The following is a 24,714-nucleotide window of genomic DNA, read 5'->3' on the forward strand; positions in this document are numbered from 1 at the left end:
AAATGATGTCTGTTAAAGCAGCCAAAGATAGCTATACTGTTTATGCAGAAAAACTTCTGTGCTTTTAAATTGAAAATTAGGATCACACTATCTATACTCTAGCATTTTGATGGAGCAGAGATTCTATGGTTTAACTCAGCTGCAAAATGTCTTAAATAAAAATACCAGGAAAAGAACCTGCATAAATGGATCCATAAGGAGGGTAGGTAAGACAATGGCCTTTAAGTACATATTTGTTATCAGCATTCACAGGGTTATTACTTTGTCATTATATTTTACCTTACTGTCCTTTAAACATTTTTGTTTTACTGTAGTCAATGTCTTTTTTCCCTTCTGTATATATTTTGTAGATTCACAACCAGTATCCAACAGAGTTTGAATTCAATCAGTATTTCCTGAAGTTCTTAGCTTTCCACTACGTTTCAAATAGATTTAAAACATTTCTTCTGGATTCAGACTATGAAAGACTAGAACATGGTATGTGTAGAAGAATGTGGTTGATGCTCCTTCATTTTTTTTCATTTCTTTATTATTTTACACTTTTGCCTTTAATTAATATTTAGTTCACAGGAGTCTTTCCATTGTGAGATGGTGCTAATGATTACATTGCAACCAACTAGAAACATAGAAAAACTTACCATGTGCTATGTAAGTGCCTGGGGTGTACTGGAATTAATTCTGCGTACAGAGTCATTGGCAGTTATATTTGGTGAATGAATAGTTCCTGAACCATGCTAAAAGGGAAAGAATAAAAGAATAGTTATAATTGCCAGAACCTTGCTTCACTTTCCAGTCCACTCACTTAATACAATTTCCCCTTCCATCTGCCTGCTCTCTAAAGAACTTTTCTTTTTTATTGTATATATTTTTTTGTAATTACAGAAAAGAGGTCCTGGGATTCATGAGATTGTATGGCATTTCCATAAAGGAGAGCCTTTTTCCCCTTCCTCATGAATGCCTGTGTTTTTCTTTTACTTTCTTCCTCTATCTCTTGCAGGCTAACTTGCTTCATCTAAGGCCCCACCTCCCTTCTGCATTCTCAGCCCTTCCTCAGTCAGACTGATCACTCAGTCACATCCACCTTTCTCAGGCTTGTCTCTGACCGTATGCAAGTGCAGACTCTGAAATGAACAATTTTCACAGAGAAATCAGGTTTCTCATGGCAAGCAGTCAATTTAATGCGTTCTGTAAAAGCCCAAACAACCATGAAACTAATCCAGGCACTGAGCAAACATTCTATTTCTGCACAAAATACTGATTTGTATATTTTGTAAGCTATTGTCATTTTATCATAGTTATGACTTATGAGACTCCCAACAGGGTGGTGATGCTTTCAAATATCACCACACCAAGAAGGAAATAGTGGCTTCAGTGAAATCAATGACAAAACTACTGTTGACTTCAGTGGAGCCTGGATTTCACTCCAAGTCTCTGCTCTCAGACTTGTACTTCCCAGTCCACATTTCAGGTGTAATATTGCACAATAGCACAACAATGTATCACAAGTTATTGAATAATTACAACATTTTTAATGTGTATATATAGTACACTAAGTGGCAGCTGAAGTGCAAAAACAAAAAGTAAATTTAGAACAAACCTCATTAGCAACACCTCAAGTACTGCAGTAGGCTTCAGAATAAGAATGCAAATGTCGCATTATAGAATGTTTATTTTCATATCAAGTTGGTGTTCAGGCAGCAAGAATGGCAATTACACTGCACCACATAAAATTATTTAATGTTATTTTCATCAATTCAGACCTCTTAAGTATTGGTCATTTTTGCAATGTTTTCATTCCTTGATAAATGTCATAAAACAAAATCGTTCTGATTATGCTTTACCATTTATTACATGTCACTATAAATCCTTCTTTTACCTTTTTTTCCTATAGGGACATTGTTTGAAGATAAAGGAGACAGACATGCCAAAAAGGGAATCTGTATTTGGGAATGTATTGAAAAAATGCACAAAAGGAGCCCCATTTTCTTCAATTACCTATATGCACCTGTTGAAACAGAGGTATGATATAGAAACTTTTATGTTGTTTGTTATTCTGAATGATTCTCTAAGTAGTTTGCTGCTTGTTGAATTGGTCTAGACCAGTTTCAGACATTTATTATTCTAAGTAACCCTGCTGAAGAAATGTTAAGGAATATTAAAAGATCATTGCAATTTCTCACTAGTTTATATCATTAGTCATGCAAATTATTTAAGACTCATATTGGTTAATTGTAAAGGGGCAAGTCCTAGAACATTTACTCATCCACGTATGTCCCACTGACATAAAGAAGACTACTTAGGTGCATGACATAAGATTAATTATGTGAGTAATGATTGCAGGAGCAGTGTTAACATTTGCACATGACCATAAAAAGTAAATCTAAATATAAAATATGAGGAAGCAAGTTAAAAGTAAATATAAATTACATTGATAGTGAGACACGTTTCATAAGATCCTGATACATTGCATTACATGTCATATCATTTCCTATATTGATATATTCCTATATTCATATATTGATCACATTTAGCTGTATCTTGAATAATTGTATAGTGTCAATATTTATCATGTACCATGACCCATATCCCTTCTAGTAAGGATTATTTTCTAAGTATAAAGTACTGTGTCATGAATAATACTTGTCCATTTTAAATTAAAACATTGAGTAAAATATTAAAGGTATGCATGGCAGCACACAGATTAATAATACTGATGCATTGCTTTCCACATTTAATGCTATTTATAAACTAGTCTAATCTTTGATCAACAAAACATGTATAAATATTTCAGTTAGGGGAACCATATCTGTTTCATTGACACTACATGTGTTCTATCATTATAAAATTAGCACCTCTGATCAGTTAGTGTTGACAAAGGGAGATTTTCCCCTGTTCAGCTAAATGAATCATAGTCATGATGCAGAACCTGGACTGTGGGTTGCTTTTAAAATAGGGGAAATGGGAGAGGTTATCAGGGTTCCAACTGAAACATAAAGGAATTGTATGTATGTATGTAAGTACATATGTACATACACACAGTGTGCCTCCATTTTATTATCTTGTTAACTGAAAAGATGGACCGATAAGAATGGCTCATTCTTCTCCATGTATATTCCAATGTTGATGTGCATGTGTCCCATGCACTCAATTTCAGATTCTTTTGGCCAGCAGCATCCATTGTAGCTGCACCTTAGCCCTGAGTATCCTTGTGTCTCCCACTGAGGACATAAAGGGCAAGGTGACCCTAACTGTCCCTCAGATCCTTCACCAGTAAAAAATCCAGGTGTTAAAAGATTCCACAGTAGTGAGAAGGGCAGATCATGGAATACATATGGACAACACATCTCAAAGAACCGTAGTTATTGTAAGGTAAGTAACCATTTCTTCTATGAGTGCTTGTTCCTTCTCACCACCTGTGGCTACAAGTAGGAATTTGCAGTATCGGAGCATCTCACACACTGTGCAATCTACCCATTGTATTGTAAACAGATAGCTACTTCACAATTTGTTAGCTGGTAAAACCTAAGAGGATAAGAGCACCAAGCACACAAAGGAAAATGATCCAGGTCTCCTTTATCAGATCCTTCTGTGAGAAACCAGAAATCCCCTCAAATTTTCTTGGAAAAAGGTAGCTCAAGGCCCAGAGAGGGTTCCTTGGCACCCATCACTGTGCGTAAAGACCAGGTTCCTCAGTACTTCAAAAATTACCCATTACCAACCCTTTGTCCCTGAGGGCCCCAATGCCAATAGCCCCAGTACCAACACTGTCCATACACTTACCCATGGCTCCAGCATACTCAGTTCCAAGGGACCTTATGGTTTCCTCATTACTGGATTCACCATTATTATCAGTACAGAAGGTACTTCCTCCACAACCAGCTGCCACCCCCATTCTGGTACTGAGCACATCAGCAGAACGAATCAGAGTGCAGTCTGGTGATGCTCCCAATATTCCATCTGGCACTGTTGCAACCCTGCAAAAGAAGCACTTCTTCTCTTTCCCAGGCTCTGAGAATAGCAGGGGGCACTACCAGTTCAGTCCCTGGGATCTAGCTATTCAGATCCATACGCTTCAGAGAGGGAGTCTAGGACTCATTATTAATGTCCCAGACATAGAACTCTAAGAGGGATGCAACCTAGTCCAGGGCTAGATCACCTTCTCCCCCACCTCACAAAGAGGCACTACAGCCAGCCATGACTACAGTGCTGCTGATTGGACAGACTGGTCAGAGCTCTGATGGGGACTTGCTGGCAGAGGACCCACCCCATACAAGCGACTATCTCATTGTTGTATCTGGATGAGGCTATGGTAGCCACATCTACCTCACTCCCAGACAACTTCAAAGCATTCCATGACTTGCTCTGTAGGCTGGCTGATACACTGGAGATTCCAGTGGTAGTTGTCCGGAAGACATCACACAAACTCCAAGGGCATCCCGTACACCTCTGTGGCCTGGATGTCTTGTAATGCCAATGAATGAGAGGCTCTTAGAACAGGCAGTTACTCTGGCAGATTCCTGCTTCTTTGTCACCAACATCAAAAACAGTAGATCATTGCTACCAAGTGCCTTCCTAAGGCTTTGAGCAATTTTACATACGTCCTACAACTGGATCTCTGGTTGTCACAATGGCTAATAAAAAACACAGAGTCAGCAAAAATGTACACCTCAAGACAGATGCAAGAAATTCAGTTTATTTGGCTGCAAATATTATTTATCATCAAGGCTACAAATGAGAGGTACAAGTTACAGTTGAGGATCTTCCATTTGAAGGATGCAAACTTTTTAATATAAAAATTAATGAGGCTTGTATGCTCTGTGAAAGGACTTTCAAGTGACACTGCAGTTCCTAAGAGTCTATACTCATGCACCAAAAAGAAAGTTCTTTAAGCCTCAACCTCATCAAAGGCAGCCAATACTGTACTCATTATCGACAGCCTGAACCACCCAGGAAGCAACGGAAATGTAAGAAATGGAAATCATGTGCCTCTACTACCACATCTTCTCACCAGCCCTGGTCTTCATCAAAGCAGCAGGCTCCTTGGTCGGGGGCAATGTACAGTTCTCTTGGATTTCCCACTTATTTCCCCTCCATTTGTTTTATTTTTGTGAGGTCTGGAACATCATTACAGACTGTTGGGTCATGGAAATCATAGAGGTGGACTACTCGATCCAATTCCAGAGACTCCCCACCCACCAATTTTTCCCATCACTTTTCAGGGACCCATCTCATGACAGCATGCTACATCTGGAGGTGCAGTCACTTCTAAGGATATGTCAACCCTGGTGCTGGAGATATAATTCGAGCTCAGGTATATATACCTGTGCTAGCTCTGATCAAGGTAGCATTCTAAAAATAGTAGTGTAGCCATGGTTGCACAGGCAGCAGGACAAGCCAACCGATCCAAGTACCTACTTAGAGTTTCAGACAGAATTGTACTTGGGGTAGCTAGCCCATCACACTGCTCATGCAGCCACAGCTATGTTGCTATTTTAGAGTGCTAGCTTGGCACAGTTACCATAGATATATCTTCCTTAACTGGCCATTATGGCTTCAGCTCCAGTGTAAACACACCCCAAATCTCAGAACAGTGGAAATAGTGCTTCTAGAATACAGAGGGTAACAGGGTTTATTCCCATTACTTTCTAATTCTTGAGAAGAAGAGTGGAGGGCACCTTATTTTGGACTTGAGACAATTGAACACCTTCATTCACAAGCTCAAGTTCAGGATGGTAACCCTGGCCTCGATAATTTCCACCCTAGATCCACCAGATTGGTATTCAGCTCTCAACTTCCAGGATGCTTATTTTCATATATTAAATCATCCTGCCTACAGAAAATATCTAAGTTTTCAGATAAGCAATTCCTACTACCAATACAGGGTCCTATCATTCACTCTATGGAGAGCAGCAGCGGCATAGGTGCTGATTCTGTGGGTGCTCCAGGCCTGCATCCACCGGTAGCCCGCTCCTACCTCCCCCCCTCAGCACTTCCCACCTGCTGGCAGCCCCACCGATCAACTCCTCCCCCTCCCTCCCAGAGCCTCCCACCCACCATGCTCAACTGTTCCACAGCATGAAAAAGGTGCTTGGGGAGAGGAGCGGGGATGGGGTGTGCTCAGGGGAGGGGGTGGAATTGAGCAGGAAGAGGCGAGGTGGGGGCAGGGCCTGGAGTGGAGCAGGGGTTGAGCACTCCCGGGGCAAGGACAAGCCAGCACCTGTGGCAAGCCGTATTCACGAAAGCCCAGATTTTAAAAAGGTATTTAGGCATTGGTCTGCTCAGTGTTCCAATGCCGAAGTGACTTAGGAGCCTAAATTTCATTGAACATCAATGAGACTTAGGGTCCTAATGCCTATGTGAAACTTTTTTTGAAAATGAAACTTAGGTTTCTAAGTCAGACAGATATGCAATGCCTAAATACCTTTAGAAATCTGGGCCAACATTCCTAGTAGTAGTGACAGCTTATCTCAGGAAACAGAGTCTGGGTTCATCCATACTTAGAGGACTTGCTCATTTGCAGGAAGTCTCAAGAACAGATGACTGACTCCATACAGCAAACTCTGGACCTTTCTGCCTCTTTAAGACTAAAAGAAAGCAAAGGAGATGTCCATATTAGTTCCTATTCAAATGATAGCATTAATAGGGGCAGTTGTGGACTCCACAACAGATGACCTATCTGCCCCAAGGATTCCAAGCCATAGGAGATCTGTGCAGCCACCTGCTAGCTCAACACAAGATATCTGTAAGAATTTGTCTGACTCCTAGGGCACATGGCCTCCTGCACATATGTAACTCAGCATGCCAGACTACACCTATGTTGCAGGCAAGGATGGTTAAAGTTGGTACATCAGCTCAACAAACATCACTTGGATATGAGAATGCAGGTCCCACCAGGACTCCTGTACTAGGTCCCTCTCCATCATTGCCATCAAATACTCTGATGGCAGATACCTCCACTGGTGGGAAGGGAAGCCCATTTAGACAACTTTCAACCTATCGACTCCTCAAAAAACCCAGCTTCACATAAACATTTGAGGACTAAGATTTGTTTAGCACACACAGTTTTCCTCTCTGTTCTGAAGTGTCTAACAAGTCAGATCATGACAGATGAAGCCATACCAGTGTATTACATAAACAAACAAGGGGCACAAGATCCACCCCTCTATGGGCAAGTCTACACTACAGTGCTACATTGGTGCAGCTGTACCAATGCAGCTGCGCCGCTGTAGTGCGTTTGGTGATGATGCGCTATGCTGACGGGAGAGAGCTCTTCTGTCGAGATAATTACTCCACCTCAGCGAGAAGGGGAAGCTATGTTGGCGGGAGAGTCTCCTGCTGATACAGCACTGGCATGGACTACACGAAACTTGCATCACTTCGGGGGGCGGGGAGGGGGATCTTTTTCACACCTCTGAGCAATGTAAGTTAGATCAACTTAAGCGATAATGTAGACTTGCTCTATGTCAAGAAACAGCAAATCCATAGAATTACAAGATTACTCCAATAGCTTGGAAAATATGCTGATGGATCACCTCAGCAGACAGGCTTGCAAAATATGCTGATGGATCACCTCAGCAGACAGTTGCCAGTGACCATGAGTGGTCAGTAAAGGATACTGTTATCCAAGACATATCGATCAAGTAGGGTCATCCAACCATAGGCCTGTTTGCCACCAATGAAAGAAAAAGAAAAAGCTCTTGTCCAGAGGAGGGCAAAGTCAGGGATATCTGTCCAACTCATTCCTGATCCACTGGTTCTCAGGCTTCATATATGTTAATCCTCCAATTCCATTGATCCTAAGAGTTCTCAGGAGCTTCAGGCAAGACTTAGCCAGGATGATCATCATAATAACATGAGCATGGCAAAGGCAGTCCCAGTTCTCAGACCTAATGAATCTTTTCATTCAACTTCCAAGTCAGTTGCCTCTGCCCCCAGATGTGGTATGCCAAAGCTGAGGACAGATTCTCCATCCAGATCCCTCTTTCTTACACCGCATGGCACGAATACTGGCTGGTTAACATAAGTAGAGAAAACCTGTTCAACTGAGATACAAAACAATCTTATCCACAGTTGAAAGGACTCTGTGAGGCTTACCTGCTCAGTCAAGGAAAGAGATTCACTGTCTGGGCTCAACAGTACCAGTTGTCTCCACTGAACACCCAGAAACCTGACATACTAGATTACCTTCTGCCCTTAAAGAGCTCTGAACTATCTCTGATCTCCCTGAGGATCCATTTAGCAGCCATCTCAGCAGTCCACCCTCCAACATAGAATTATTTGACATTTTCACACCCTACAGTAGCTAGATTCCTGAATGACCTTATGCGGGTATATCCCTTTTTAAGTTGCAATAATATTTGCTATAAGGGTAGTGGAGCTATCAGCTCGCATGTCCAGACCTTCATACAGTTTTTCATAAAAATTGAGTCATTTTGAGACCTAAACCAAAATTCTTGCTGAGGGTAGTCTTTGATTTCTATTTCAACCAAATAATACATCTGCCCATTTATGGAAAGGGGAGGCTCAGCTTCACACCCTAGATGTATGCAGAGCATTGTCCTTCTACATGACTAGTACTAAGCCATTTAGGGTATCCCCTAGATTATTTGTAGTTTATGATGACAGGTCAGGCAGTCTCAATGCAGAGACATTTCTAAATATATTGTGCTATGAAATAGCCAACTTAGCGCTGTGGAGGAAAGACCCCCCCCCCCAATTACATAGGCCTTGATTTGTTAACATGAGCCTGTCTTGTTTCTAACAGGCCCTAAGCCTGAACCAAACTAGCTGTGTCCCCTGGCTGCGGAGAGTGGGGGGCGGGGGGAAATGAGAAGCCCCAGAAGCAGGAACTATTTGTAATATGTGCCTAATGCTTATGAAATATAACAACTGCTTGGGTGAGATAAGATTGTAACAAGTATGAAGCATTTATAGTGATAACCCATGCCCTCCCTTATGCCTGTTGTGTAACTGCCCCGTGATATTGCTGTACCCTGGGACCTACTTGGTGTAATGGTACCCCATAAAAGGAATGGTTGCTAAACACTGGAAAGTACCAGCCGAGACCCTAACCCTCATTACTTCCATAAAAGGTATTCGAGCAACCACATTGGAAAGTACCAAAAAGACCCTAATCCTTGTCAGATGTTAATGCCAAATAAGGGCGATTATTACTTAAATGTATGATGTATTTGCGGTTTTCAGCTTTATATACTCGGGTGATGCTTCATATCGGGGGCACAGTATCCAACCTGCTACCCCCCAACGTGTTGGTGTGTGTACAATAAACGGGCCTCAGGCTTGAGTCTCTGATCAAATTATTGCCAGGGTGGCTTTTTCCACGACAGCGCTCAAGTCGTGCAGCATTACCCACAGTAGAAGCATCAATATCTGATGTCCATTTCAGCTACCTAAACAATGATTGTCAACACTCTAGATGTCCATTTCAGTAGGGTTGTCTGACAATCATTGTTTAGGTAAGACTCCTAGCATCCACCTCCTATGATCTAGGTCACTGCTTGCTTGTCACCAATAGTAGAATATATACGTGGACAAGCACTTGAAGAAGAAGAAATGGTTATTTATCTTACAGTAACTGTGGTTCTTTGATACAAGTTGTCCACATATACTCCACAACCAGTCTTCCTTTTCTGCCACTACATTGTCCTATAATATCTAAATTGTGTTTTGGCAAAGGAACTGAGGGACATTTGGGTTGTCACACCCTTTATGCCCTCAGATTGGAGGCACTAAAACACTCGGAGTGCAGGCCTGGCCACAATGGACACTGCTGGCCAAAAGAATCAGAATTCAAGAGTGTGGGGCGTATGCACACTACCGGTGGCTTATATATCGACAGCATATTTTGAAAAAGTACAGTTACTGTGAGGTAAGTAACTATTTATTTCCCCTGATCTGACATCTTTTATTTTATCCCACAGTCATGCACTGAAAATTGTAATTCCAGATCAGCACACACCAGTTGCAGTGCTACATTAAATTCAGGAGTATAGTCTGTAAAATGTAAAGTATTGGATTTGTGTTGGGGAAAACTCTGAAACTAAAAATTTCCATGTGACACTAGTTTATTGAGCTTTGTTTCAAACAGGCATTAAAACCAAGTGTAAATATGTCCAGCCTGAAAACGTGGGATTACTATATGGAAGAGACCTTGGCCACAGGTCCTTCCTATGATTGGACCATGGTTACTGCGAAATGCAACACTTCAGAGGAAGTTGACCAAATGGATGGTTCATTTCCCCAGAGTAAGAGGAAAATAGTGTGGCCATGCTATGATGATGTTAACAAAGTGCAACCTGATGCAATCACGAGCCTCTTAAATGTAAGTATGGATGCTAACAAAGACAGAACACTACAGTTTATTACACTTACCAAATTCATAGCCATTCAAGTCATTGCCTTATAGATGTGCTGTAAAAGTAAATATTAGGTAAAAATAATTGGTTTAATCTCCAAAGAGATATGGGGTCAGAAAGTCAGTCAAACATCTTACAAAAGGTTATGCTGTTCTGGATTAATTCAATTCTGTAAATAGGTTTTAATACTTACCTTTTTTTACATTGTGAACTGCAGCCAATAATGAGGCCATTTAGGTATATCTTACTTTTTATTCCTTAAAAGTAAGGTCTTAATACATTTTTTCACTTTCCTTTTTAAATAAAAAAGTAACTTGTATAATAGATTTTCTAACTATCTTTTCCCAGAGTTTTCAAAATTGTAACCTCATATTTTGCAAGGAATGTTATCTCATTTGGGGCAAACTCTGGATTCTTTCTGGATTGCAGCAGTACTTTACCCCCCTGTTCTTGTCCCTGTTCACCATATCGTTTAAAGCAAATGAAGTATAAGGTGTCCAGATCTTTATGCCTAGCTCATATCATGTCCATTAGTCCCAGCTTCTGAGTGTGTCTCCTCTTTACAGAATCTGGAGGCAGCTAAAAAGTAGTGTTTAGTAACTCTGTGTAGTAGGCCTCATCCCTTTCTTTTGGCTCCCAGAAGGTTGCCTCCAACAACATAGAAGACCCCTCAGAATTGGGCTTTAAACAAAAAGTTTTAAATTATAACCAACAGATTGCCAAGCCCCTTGTGCAAATGGCCCAAACTCTTCTGTCTTTCCCCAGCCCAGCACTGATAAGGAAGACAATACAAAAGGTAGAAGTAATAATAGGGTTGCCAACTTTCTAATCACACAAAACCGAACACCTCTGCCCTGTCCCGAGGCCCTGCCCCCCAATAGCTCCATCCCCCCTCCCTTTGTCGCTCGCTCTCCCCCACCCTCACTCACTTTCAACAGGCTGGAGCAGGAGGTTGGGGGGTGGGAGGGGGGTGAGGGCTTCGGCTAGGGGTGCAAGCTCTGGGGTGGGGCTAGGAATGAGGGGTGCGGGGTGCAGGAGGGGGCTCCTAACTGGAAGCTACCAAGAAAGGTTATATTCCCAAATTTCACAACAAGAACATGTTATTACAGTTTGGAATCTAAATCAAATAAGTCTTTGTTTCAGTTCCTCCTTTTATCACTTTATCACTTCTTATAAACCATGTTATGTAAATGTTGGCAATGTTTAATGCTAATGTCACAGCACTGGATTTGCTCTTTTTAAATTGATTTATAAAATATAGCCAATCCTTATCATTATTGTATTTCTTTTATGGCAAGTGAAAATGGAATTTGTGTGTTTAGATGCAACCAGCCTGAAATGTATATCCTTAGGAAAACACTTTTTTATTGATTTCAGGAAATCGAAAGACTGGAGAATAAATTAAATCAGAGCCCAGAAAGGTGGCAGCTCCTGTGGGAAAGGGTCACTGTGAATCTTAAAGATGACACAAGACAAGACAATGTAAGTGGTGGAAGGGTCCAATTGACCACCATATTTGACATTGGGAAGGAATTTTCCCCCAGGTCAGATTGGCAGAGACCTTGGAGGTTTTTCGTCTTTCTCTGCAAAATGGGGCATGGGTCACTTGCAGGTTTAAATTAGAGTAAATGGTGGATCCTCTGTAACTTGAAGTCTTCTAATCATGATTTAAGGACTTCAGTAACTCAACGAGATGTTCTGGGTCTAATTTATTACAGGAGTGGTGAGCAATGTTCTGTGGCCTGCAATGTGTAGTCAGACTAGATGTTCATGATGGTCTGTTTTGGCATGATGGTCTGTTAAAGTCTAGGAGTCTAATAATAATTCAATCTCAGCTATATAGGCTATCTGGGAGAGTGACAAAATCACTGTATTTGTTGGAATAAAGTATTGCTTTCTAAAAAACAGAATGAGTTTTTCTAATCCATGCTATTGGCTTTGCATTGCTGCATGTGAAAAAATATGTATTCCTATGACATTTACTTCTTTTGTATCTTGAAGTAGATTGATAAATATAGAGCAAGATAAGCATTTTAGTAATACATAATGGTGTAAAATTAGATATTTATAAAGCTTCTTGGGGCCTGATCCTGCAAACATTTACACATGTGAGTAACTTTGCTTATGGGAGTAGTTCCTTGGACGTCAATGGGATCATTCAGATGTGTAAATTCAATTTTGGATCCATACTTTATAATCAGGCCTTCAATACTCTGGGCCTAATCTTTTACAACAACTGGTTGTTTACATGAGGTGAGGAACTGATCCTCTGTGTATACATTCTTGGACATATTTTTAGGGTTTAGCAAATAATAAAAGCCAGGTCAAACAGTGGCAAATGTATTTTAGGTGGAAATGTTGAATATTTGGGTGGGAATATTGATTATAAATATAAATTGTAGATAGTGAAGCATTTTATCCACCATACAAAATTTCATTTACTATAGACCTACTGTTACTTTCAATCACTGCTTATATTTCATGTTGCGTTTCTGCTGTTCAGGAGCATAACCAAATCTGAAAATCAGGTTATTTCTTTAGATAATGTTTAGCACATCACGTTAGCATAACACTATAAAATCTTTCTCTGTAAAGATACCATCCACCAGATTCTCAGTTTTGATTCTTAGATCTGTGGTGCAAGACTAGTGGATCTCCCACTGCTCCCAAAGTATTTTTCCTGAGGGCAGCTGGAACAGAACAGAGCACATGCCAGGCCCTCTATTTGACATCACACAGGATACCCAGACCAGGGCCGCCCAGAGGGGGGGGCAAAGGGGGCAATTTGCCCCGGGCTCCGCAGGGGCCCCCAAGAGAAGAGCGGAGGCTCCCGCCTCCGCCCCTCTCCTGGAGCCTCAGCGCATCAAGCGCCCTGTCTCCAGCGGGGCCCCTGAGCCCTGCCCCGCTCAGAGCCGCATGGTGAGGGGGCGGGGCTGGGAGCTCCGGGCTGAGCTCGGCTCCCTCCGCTTGGCCCAGAGCTCACAGCCCCGCCCCCTCCCCATGCGGCTCTGAGCGGGACGGGGCTCAGGCCCCACCGGGGACACGCTGCGGCTGTTCAGCCAAGGCGCTGAGGCTGCGCGTGAGGAGGGAGCCGGGGGTAAGAGGCTGGGGCCGGGGGGGTTGGCTCAGGGGCAGGGAGCCCTGGGGACAGTCAGGGCAGAGGTTGGGGGAGGAGCCAGGGAATGGGGGGGTTGGATTGGGGGTGTTCTGGGGGGGGTGGATAGGGTCAGGGCCGCCCAGAGGGGGCGGGGCAAGAGGGCGCAGGAGCTTCTTCGCTCCCGGTCTCCGCCGGCGGGGGGTCCTTCTGCTCCGGGGCGGAAGGACCCCCTGCTGGCGAATTACCGCCGAAGCGGGACCTGCCGCCGACGTGGAGCCCGGTCTTCGGCGGTAATTCGGCGGCGGGGGGCCCTTCCGTTCCGGGGCCCGCGCCGGCGTGCGAAGACCAGCGGCGGGACCCCGCCGCCGAATTACCGCTGAAGACCGGGCTGCATGTCGCCGGCGGGTCCCGCTTCGGCGGTAATTCGGCGGCGGGGAGTCCCCGCCGCGGGTTTTCGGGGCACTTCGGCAGCGGGTCCCGGAACGGAAGGGCCCCCCGCCGCCGAAGACCCCGGGCCCCCGGAATCCTCTGGGCGGCCCTGACCCAGACTGGAATATTTATATCCTTCAGGGGACAGAACAAAACATCCAGTAGGGGGCCTAGCTAGTGCTCTACTCTGCTACTATTACTGCCCTCAGGGGAGTCAGTTCTTTAAGAGTTTCTGGCATTCTGCCAGTCTTGCACAAAGAAGCTAAAACACAAACAAGAGAATCCTGTCAGATCAGAGAAGCAAAATTATGTGTAAGTAATTTTCTTATCTCTTAAAATATTTACTTGGAGATTCAGCAAAAACAGTTAGTTCTTTTAGAAAGCCAAATCTCTGAGAGCAAGTTCTTTATTTTAAATTATATTCAGAGTCATCTCTAATGTGTGGTTTATATGAGGTCAAAAAAATCAGTAACAAAAAAGCTCCATACCTTTTGTGGTCATTTTTATCCTTACCAGGAATCCCAGGAATAAAAACAAACATTTTAGCAAATCTTCATTTTTCAAGTACTCAGCTGTCTAGCTGCTGCTAGTGCTGCCATCTAAGAATTAGTCAAAACACACCAAATAAAACTGAAGGATCTATTATATCAGGGTACAATGACTTTTAAATGTAGATTTATGTAAAACTAAGTTATATTTCTAAAATGATGCAATAATCAACACACTTAACTGTGTTAAAACTTGCAGTCTAACTAATACTATGCAATTAAAATTTAAACATGAGCCTCTGAACTGTTCTGACCACTTTCGAATTACCACTGTGGAGAATGATGGAAGGAATAAACAATAGATTCTCACTCATTTGGATTAATGACTGGGAAGCGCATGACCAACTTTTCCTAATTAGCACAAGTTTTTTAAAAGGTGATGTCATTACAAAATGTAATTTGCTAATTTATTTTTTATAGATAGTTTATTTTTTTTAATATTTCACAATATGGATGTATAAATAAATGTTCTCTATTATATTTAGTACAAATGCAGAAGTCTTTCTGATGAGATAAACTACAGTTCTCTGCTATTAAAACTTTACATTATGGATTCTGTGGAGGGAGTTGTAAGTTTTGTGGTTGGGGCTTTTTGTTTGTTTTGCTGTAATGCTATTTATAATGTATTAATTTTGGCAGCTCTGCTACTTAATTCAGCAGGTAGTCACATTTTAGAAAATTTCTAAACTTAGCCTCTCACTCAATCTTTGTCATTTATCTTCCTTTTTAGCCACGAAGACATCCTTCTGGCTCATCAGGGATAATGTCTCCTAATCCACATTCCTATCAGAAGAGGTCTTTCCTGCACTTACCTGACAGTGGTCTGGGTGAAGAGCAAAGTGCCAGCATCTCTCCTTCTAATGGAGTGAACAGACGAGCAACCACACTATACAATCAGTTCACGTCAAAGAATGATGAGAATAGGTAAACTGACTAATTGCTGGGTATTACTGAAACCTCATTTTCAGGAGGGAAGTAATTTACAAGAGTGCATCACTGTTGTGTGTCATACTCCAGGGAGTCAAACAGGTGATAGAATAATGATGAATGTAGTAGAATGGTGCATATATCTGCCCTAGAAGTAAAAAGTACTGTAGAATTTTCCTAGACATGGAACGCTCTGCTGCCTTTTTACTGTTTCTTCCAAAGCTTTTAATTCTTAGTTGCTTTTTTCATTCTTCTATCTTAACAAATATTTTGGGTGAATTAGGTGTTCATACAAGTGAGGAGTTAATAGTGCTTCTGAGAATCAGGGATGAAGGGAGAAGATATCACACAAACTTCCTCGTTAGATCTGCTATCTCAGTCTTGACCTGGGCCTTCCTTGAGTGCAGACATTTCTCCTCATATCAAATTGGGTGACAGTTTAGTCACATGGGTAAATGGGAGCTAGGATAAGATCATCAAATTCATTTTTATTTGTGCCTTAATCCAAGATTTGAAACCAGTTTTCCAGAGGTGGTATGGTAGTGCATTAGACCACTGTTCTATCTAAACAATTATTGAATTATTTAGCATTTGGCCATTAAGAAACTTTAGCTTGTAATGTGCACAGTCAGAATAATCTTACTGTTAATACATAAAAACAAAACAAAGCATATGAAATGAGGCAGACATAGTATTTTTAAGTCTGCTTCAGTGCCTGGACACAGTGGAAAATTATGGTGCTGATCAATGGTCCCACAGCTCCACATGATATATCTTCTAAGTGTTTAAAGTTGATTTTTCATTTTGTAGTAAAAGCGGTTCCTAAATAGTTATAGACCAGTCTATGCCTTACGTGCCATGGTATTGAGGCTATTAAATCAACATGTATGTACTAAACCTTTTTGGTGATATACATATGCTCCTTCTGTTCAAGGTCTTTTGAAGGTACACTTTACAAAAGAGGAGCTTTGTTAAAAGGTTGGAAACCTCGCTGGTTTGTACTGGATGTGACAAAACACCAGGTAAAACATTTTTAGCAAACTGGATTTTTATGTGAATAACTTACTAGAGTTTTACTTAATAAGCATATAGAAATAGTTTGACAAATAGTACAAGAAATCATAAAATAATAGAAATGTCTTGATCCTGAGAGGTCATCAAGGCCAACCCCCCACTCTGAGGCAAGACAAGTATACCTAGACCCTCCCAGCAGGCATTTGTCTAACTTGTTCTTAAAACCCTTCAGTGACAAGGATTCCATAACCTCTCTTGGTAACCTATTCCAGTCCTTAACTGACCTTATAGTTAGAAATGATTAGTAATGATTATTTGCAAATGCAGCTGTACATAGTATTTCAATACAGATATTTATCTGTGTGGCTGGTATACCTTATAGTCAATGTGAAGGTAATCATTTTGTTTTTTTAAAACAGAGATAATCATCTAATATATAATTTTAAAGAAACTCCATGAACTGGTGGTAATCTAGTATTTGAGTGTGAACACTGTTTGTTGCTTTATACTTTATAGAGAAAGACAGTCCCTGCGTCAAGGAGTTTTCAGTTGAAAATGGCAGTATATTGGCCCACCCAGAAGCAATTTTATTAGAACTTGCTATCTTCAGAAGGGCATTAGCCTGTTGGTCAGTGTTGGGCATTAACCTAGTCTTTCTGTGTGAGCCATGTGAACTCTTCATCAGTCAAAGCAGTTTAAGAAACCAAACAATCTCTGATATGAACAGTCCAAAAAGCCAGAAAGTACTGTCCAGTATTCAAGTAGAGATCTGAGGGATAATTTTGGAGTTGGGAGTAGGGTTGCCAACTTTCTAATCACACAAAACCGAACACCCTAGCCCCACCCCCTGCCCCACCCCTTCCCTGAGGCACCGCCCACTACATTCCCCCTCCCTCGGTGTCTCGCTCTCCCTCCCACCCTCACTCACTTTCACTAGGCTGGGTCGGGGGTTGGGGTGTGGGCTCCAGTGTGGGGCCAGAAATGAGGGGTTCAGGGTGCGGGAGGGGGCTCCGGGCTGGGGCAGGGAGTTGGGGTGCGGGAGGGGGTGAGGGCTCCAGCTCGGGATGCAGGCTCTGGGGTGGGGCTGTGGATGAGGGGTTTGGGGTGCAGAAGGGGGTTCCCGGCTGGGGGGTGGGGCTGAGGGATTCGGAATGTGGGAGGGAGCTGTGGGTTGAGGCAGGGGGTTGGGGTGTGGGAGAGCTGAGGACTGTGGGCTGGAGGTGCTGGCTCTGGGGAGGGGCTGGGGATGAGGGGTTTGGGGTGCAGGACGGGGCTCCAGGTTTGGGAGGGCTCAGGGCTGGGGAAGGGAGCTGGGGCTCGGGGTTGGTGTGTTGGTGTGGGTCAGTGGTGCCTGACTGTCCTGGCTCCGTGCTGTGCCCCAGAAGCGGTCAGCAAGTCTGGATCCTAGGCAGGGCAGGGCATGAGGCTCAGCAGCGCGCGCTGCTCTCACCCGCAGGCACTGCCCCCTCAGCTCTGCCAGTTTGAGTTTGGAGCCCCGTGGCCCACCCCCCGGCCTAGGAGCTGGGCCTGCTGGCAGCTTCCAGGGCACCAGCGGTGCCCTGGGACAGGTAGGGACTAGCCTGCCTTAGCTCCGCAGCACCGCCGACCGGACTTTTAACGGAGCCAGCAAGGTCCCTTTTCGACTGGGTGTTCCGGTCAAAAACTGGACACCTGGTTACCCTAGTTGGGAATAGAGTTAATTCAATCATCCCTGTCCAAACTGTAGTAGTAGTTATACATTCCAAGCATGCATTTTTTCAGTCGTTCTTGGAACACTTCCTTTTCATATTTATTTTCATGCAGCCTATCCTATGCAGATAAATTGGAATCCAGCATACATTGTAGATTTATCAATCTGGATTGCCATAATACAAAGGTCCATTAACCTGTTATCAATGTTTATAATGCAACAACCCATGTATGATAACTTCACTGGAATTTTTTTGCCTAAATATCTTCAGATCATGAGACCCAAAAGTGAAATCCTGGCCCCACTGAAGTTAATAGGAGTTTTGTCATTGATTTCAGTGAAGCCAAGATTTCACCCACAAAGTTTATTTCTAAAGTCCCCTGAAATTCCAGTTTCTTGATATAATAGCCATTTCAGACAGACGTATATGGGAAACCTTTTGGTCTGTCTTAGTGAAGTCTGTCTTTACTGGTTTCAGTACATTGAGTTGCATGACCATTCATGTATATACTAACAAATTAGTGCACAGGAGGTAAGCACAGAAAATCTGTTTACTGCTTTAGACATTGAACCCTGCTTGCAATGCACACCCAATTCAGTGATGGCACTTATGGCCTAATGAACTTTAAATAATTTTGGTCATTATCACACAAGCCCTTACTCATGCAAATAGACTTTATTTACATAAGTTTCCTCAGGGGTGCATAACTAAGGACTAGCTTTTAAATAGTCAGTAGGGCCTTGTCTACAGAAGAAAATTGTGATAGAAAATGTTAGTTAACAGGTTTTACTTAACAGAATGTTAAACATTATTTTCTCCTGAGTGTGGACAAGGATATCATCTTTTAAAATGTTAACTAATTGTGATTAAAACAGGTGTCCCTCCATGCAGAAGACATACTTTCTCCCAGTATGTACAAGGTGTTCCTCTTTAATATTTTAATTGTTTCTATAGCCAAATCTCCTATGGAACATTGTTCATGAAAGGTAGACATATAAGCAATATGGGGCGGGCAACAGAAGGAAGTAAATCTGATTTGGAAGGACTCCATTTTTACTTTCCTTAAAGAAAGGGATACTTCTTGCATCCAATGTGCAAGGGTGGGTTGTTGTTTTTAATATGCAAATACCAGATTTTCTTCTGTGGAATTGTTTGAATACTGAAAGTAATTTAGTGGAGTGGTTATCATTGAAACCACAGTGTCTTTGTAGAAAAGCTGCATTAAACCACTAAGTATAGTATAGGAAAATGTCAGTTTTATATGTAATCTGTAATTACCTAAATTATACCTGCGTTTTTGCTGATCGCTTTCAATTTAAAATACAGGAAATAAAAACTTTTGTTAACTCTTTGGTGCAAAACATGGTCATTAGTTTCCAAGCAATGCACAGGGGAGTATTATGTCAGGATAGCCTGAATCCTCACATCAGAGTCGTTCCCTGGGGCAGTTTCACACTTGTCCCACAGTGCAAAGCTGCCATAAAGGCAGCAAGTCTGGCCACATGAGGATTCCCCCAGTTTGGACAATCACAAGATGGCACTCTGCCAATTCCCAATACAAGCTGTTGCTTGGACATGCCTACTGCCTGATGATGCCAGCTATTACACTGTCCATTTGTAGTCAGAAGCAGTTTGTTCAGTTTATAGCAGATCTCAGGCTTTTGCAAGTGGCTCCTCAAAACCAGCCCAACATCCAGTGCCTCACAATGAGGGCACACAAGGAGCCTTAAAAGAACTTTTTGTTCACTCTCAAAACTCCAGAAGCTATGCCAGGTACAGAAAGGACGGGCACAAGGCTCTGGCCCCAAATAGTGCATTTGTCTGTGTGTTGGTTTATATATTGCATTTGGTTGGTTTGTTTTCCCTTTTGTGTTCTAGCTGAGGTATTATGATTCTGGTGAGGACACAAGCTGCAAGGGACACATTGATCTTGCAGAAGTCGAAACAGTGACTCCTGCATCTCCAACAATTGGTGCACCAAAGCATGCTAGTGACAAAGCATTCTTTGATGTAAGTATTCTTATTCTTTGCTGGCCTTCATTAGAGATTTTTCTTCCTTTGTTATGTTCTTCCTATAACAGCCATTCCTGCTGGATGGTCACTTGAGAGATTTCAGGTTAACTTACTATCAAGGGCAGTTGCACAACTAACCAGTGATCCACATTCTCAACCCAAAGTGAAAATTCTGAACATCAGTATATTCAAGCAAAATGAAACGCTTCAGATATCAAAACTTAAAAGAAAGTTTGAAAGTTCCTGAGCTGTATCTTCTAAATTTAGTTTTCTATCTTATACACTTCTGTTTTCATTTTGCAGCTGAAGACAAGTAAACGTGTGTATAATTTCTGTGCCCAAGATGCACAGAGTGCACAGCAATGGATGGACAGGATCCAGAGCTGTATTTCAGATGCATAACAGAGAATACCATTCCACTGCCAACTGCAGAAAAGAAATGCTTTCAGCAGTTCATGTTGCAAGAAGATAAATTTTGAAATGCTATTACAGAACAAGCAACCTTCCTTTCATTTCAGTCATAAATACTCATTATATGCTGAAGCATCTTCTCTGTTTAAGTATTATAACCACTATAACTACTCCTTTTCTCCTGATAGGAGAACTTTTCAAATTAGTAATCTGTTTAGCCTGAAATATAACTCTTTTCAATATGATTCCTAGCTAAATAAGCCTGCTGTACACACTGAAATATGCTACCCTCTAATACTGTTTTTCTAATCAGAGTTGCATCAGAAAAACTGTCTAGCTAGAATTGTGGACATTTTTTCTCAAATAGTGTTCTGTTTTCATCGAGTTTTAATATTTAAACAAAGTGGTCCAAATTTTCAAGCTAGTTGTGGAAGAACATTTCTACAGTTTCTAAGAAAAGTTTAGGTTTGTGAATTCAGTGACATGCATAGCAGATTGGCAAATGTCACTTAATATTTTTAAAGACCAAAAAACAAAACCTTAATTTTCAAAAAAAGGTTTCTTCTCAAATCTACTAGCTGCTCTCTAACCTCTTGCTCTAAATCAGGCTTCTGCAATTTTACAGTTAATGTATGGCATTTCAAGTTCCCACTGTTTAGCTAAAGAATATGCTTTTTGGGTATTCTGTTTGCCCATTATAATAGGATAATGGAAAGAAAACTGGCTGATAATAACAAGAAGAAACTGGTCCCAAATTAAGACATTTATAGGAGAAAAATCTCTGAGTCTGAAAAGTTGTATATGTTTATTTATGTTCTGTTCTGCTCACTGTAAAGTTAAAAATAACAAACACAATGATAAATGCACTAAACAATAAAGCAAACACTTGCACTGAAATAGTTGAAATGCAGACATTTTGCGGGACAGAGGTAAGTTATTTATAGCAGAACAAGGCTAGCTAGATAACCTTTACAGATACTAAATATGTACATAATTTGGTTTGATGTGATTTGATACTTTAAAAACATTTTTGCACATAAATTGGAAGACTGTTTTAGATTTTTACATTTAGTAACATTGTGTTTGTTCATCTTAAAATCTTTGAGGAATGTTGTTGGGTTATTTTTATATATAGCCCAAAATTACTAGAGGTTTTATTTGCTACAGTTTGTGATGACATGGAGTGGAGTCTTTAGATAAAAAACATTGTGAGGTTTTTTTAATGTTAATATGTTAAATATCCAACTAATATTTCATAGAGTTTGTATATATGATTTGGTATTTTCTGATTTTTTCCAGGCATTCTTCTTACAATTGTTAATATCAGACTAACCTAACTGACTTCATTTATAGGATATCAATTATTAAATAGTTTGTCCCCTTTTTTTAACCACTTTTCATTTTTTTGACTAAATAATATTCAATTTCACACTGCACACAGAATAGGAAATGCAGCTGTTTTATTACATATGGAATTTTTTTAAAGGCATGAAGGACCTTTTTTTTAGCATTTTCAATTGATAAATCTCCACCTGTGAAAATGGTGTTTGCACATTTGTATTTTTCTGTGTATATGAAGTACTTTTATATGTACTTTGTAAAATACTGATCCCACTGTTTTTAAGGTCATTTGAAAATGTACACAACACATCTTATTTTGTAACTAGGTTATTTTAACTATTTTATGTATGTTACATGACTTATGTATGCTAACCATCTTGTAATAAATACACTTTTTTAAAAAAAAAATCCTTCCTTTACTGTGAAAGATATCGGTGTAGTGCAATACCCACAGAATAAAGATCTTATTATATCTTGTACCATAACACAAAATCCCAAATTACCTAGTATTAAAATGAGTGGGTATTTGTGTATACTTGTATATATTCCTATACAAAAAATGCACATTGAGAAAACTTAGCTAAAAGTTAAACATCTATCAGCAAAAATGCTATAAACCGAGGAAATTTGAATTTAAAGCAACAGTATCATCCATAATTCAGTATCAATTTACATTCCTTTCCCAGAGACCAAATACATAATTATTGCACTTAGTCATTAAATATTAACATTAAGTATAAAGAATCCAGAACCTTCACTGCACAGTTTCTCAACACAACTCTGCCATATGTCAAAGCCATATATCTTATTTATTTATACAATTTTATATTTAAATTAACTAGTTTATAAGAAATTAAATGGTCAGAGTTGAAAATGTGCATCTGAATTTGGTCCTTATTTACTGTATGCATATGTATTTGTGCAGGAGTTGGAATGGAAAAGGAGTGTTATAGAGGTGAGCAGTCAGTGACTCTAGTTGGGTATTGTGAAGCTTGGGTGGTAAGGTTTGTAAATTGAGTTTGGTGTGGCTATTAAGGTTTCTTAAAGTGTTGATCTCAGTTTTTAGCATCTGCATCGATGGAAAATGCACTTAAATCAAAAAATTCTAAATAAAACACACTAAGTTTTAAGTATAAATGTCAAAGTTTAATGTTGGATGTGGTTAAAGGGGAGGGCATGAAGGGTGGTAGGCATGGGAGCATAGAAGAGGCAGGGTCAACGGATGTTGGTTGATGGGACAGAGGCCATGAGGTTGTTGGCCTCAGCAAGAGTCAAGAAAGAGAGGAGCTGGGGGTGGGGGCAGGATAGCTATGGTGGTGTTGATGTAGCATAAGATTTAGGAGCCATGGAGCTGGTGGAGGTTAGCAACAGAGATGAGTAGGCAAAAGGGAGTGTTGAGACACAGTGACACAGGCTATAGAAGCCTCTCCCCGCAGTGGGCAGAACTCCCCTTTGCTGAGGGAATCCCTGACTCTTCTATGGGGATTCCCAGCACAGAGAAACCCACCCAGGCAAGAGGAGAGTTCACAGCACTTTCCTATGGAAGAGCACCTCCTCTGTCATGCAGTGTCAGTTCTCCCCTGCTACCAACTATAAGAGCCCTGCCTGTTGGAGAAGGGAGACATATTATCAAGGGTCATATTTAAAGTGCAGGGGGTAGCTTGCCCTCACTTCTTCTCTACTGACACCATCTCCCATAACAAACGATAGGGTGACTTGCTTTTTGAAAAAAAGATGTTTAGAACATGTGAACATTGATACTTGAATGTCATATTGCCAATGTCATATTTTGGTTCAATAAAAGATTTTACTACATACACCTTGTCTCTCTCATATTCATAGAATCATAGAACTTAAGATCAGAAGGGACCATTATGATCATCTAGTCTGACCTCCCGCAAGATGCAGGCCACAAAAGCTGACCCACCCACTCCTGAAATAATTCTCTCCCTTGACTCAGCTGTTGAAGTCCCCAAATCCTGATTTAAAGACTTCAAGTAGCAGATAATCCTCCAGCAAGCGACCCCTGCCCCATGCTGCGGAGGAAGGCGAAAAACCTCCAGGGCCACTGCCAATCTACCCTGGAGGAAAATTCCTTCCCGACCCCAAATATGGCGATCAGCTGAACCCCGAGCATATGGACAAGACTCTCCAGCCAGACACTCAGGAAAAAGACTTTCAATATCCCAACATTGACCCTCGGTACTAATTACCAGTGGTCGCACGTTATTGACCTATTGACTAAATCACGTTATCCTATCAAACCATTCCCTCCATAAACTTATCAAGCTTAATCTTAAAGCCAGAGAGGTCCTTCGCCCCCACTGTTTCCCTCGGTAGGCTGTTCCAGAATTTCACTCCCCTGATGGTTAGAAACCTTTGTCTAATTTCAAGCCTAAACTTCCCGACTGCCAATTTATATCCATTTGTTCTCGTGTCCACATTAGTACTGAGCTGAAATAATTCCTCTCCCTCCCTGGTATTTATCCCTCTGATATATTTAAAGAGAGCAATCATATCTCCTCTCAACCTTCTTTTGGTTAAGGAAAACAAACCGAGCTCCTCAAGTCTCCTTTCATACGACAGGCCCTCCATTCCTCGGATCATTCTAGTGGCCCTTCTTTGCACCTGTTCCAGTTTGAATTCATCCTTCTTAAACATGGGAGACCAAAACTGTGTCAGTACTAACCTCTCCTTCATATCCAAACACAATGGGAGTTGGAGGATAGGATTATAGAAACCCTTAATAATAAAAATAAGCAGTCCCGTGTTATGGAACTTCAGAATTATGATCAATATTTGGAATCCCAAACTTCTGGGTCAGTACTTATGTAATAAAAATATAAACAACTATCAGATGCAGGGCC

The 24,714-nt window shown here is 41.2% G+C and overlaps 1 protein-coding gene and 1 long non-coding RNA gene across 4 annotated transcripts in view; one reads left to right on the plus strand and one right to left on the minus strand.

The window, feature by feature from the left end:
* SBF2 (SET binding factor 2) overlaps window positions 1-23,563 on the plus strand; it is a 599,778-nt gene extending 576,215 nt beyond the window's left edge. For all 3 annotated transcript variants that reach the window (XM_039537930.1, XM_039537931.1, XM_039537932.1), the window contains 8 exons: window positions 351-477; window positions 1,892-2,019; window positions 10,109-10,342; window positions 11,754-11,858; window positions 15,181-15,374; window positions 16,312-16,399; window positions 19,961-20,092; window positions 20,399-23,563. In XM_039537930.1, coding sequence (XP_039393864.1) covers window positions 351-477; window positions 1,892-2,019; window positions 10,109-10,342; window positions 11,754-11,858; window positions 15,181-15,374; window positions 16,312-16,399; window positions 19,961-20,092; window positions 20,399-20,497 — 1,107 coding nt within the window. In that variant the 3' untranslated portion in view covers window positions 20,498-23,563. The remainder of the gene's footprint in view (window positions 1-350; window positions 478-1,891; window positions 2,020-10,108; window positions 10,343-11,753; window positions 11,859-15,180; window positions 15,375-16,311; window positions 16,400-19,960; window positions 20,093-20,398) is intronic.
* LOC120404879 overlaps window positions 1-24,714 on the minus strand; it is a 74,639-nt gene that overhangs the window by 40,308 nt on the left and 9,617 nt on the right. Inside the window, exon 2 of the long non-coding RNA XR_005598227.1 lies at window positions 639-734. This is a non-coding gene — a long non-coding RNA (uncharacterized LOC120404879). The remainder of the gene's footprint in view (window positions 1-638; window positions 735-24,714) is intronic.

Source organism: Mauremys reevesii, linkage group 4, assembly GCF_016161935.1.
Source record: "Mauremys reevesii isolate NIE-2019 linkage group 4, ASM1616193v1, whole genome shotgun sequence".
NCBI lineage: Eukaryota > Metazoa > Chordata > Testudines > Geoemydidae > Mauremys > Mauremys reevesii.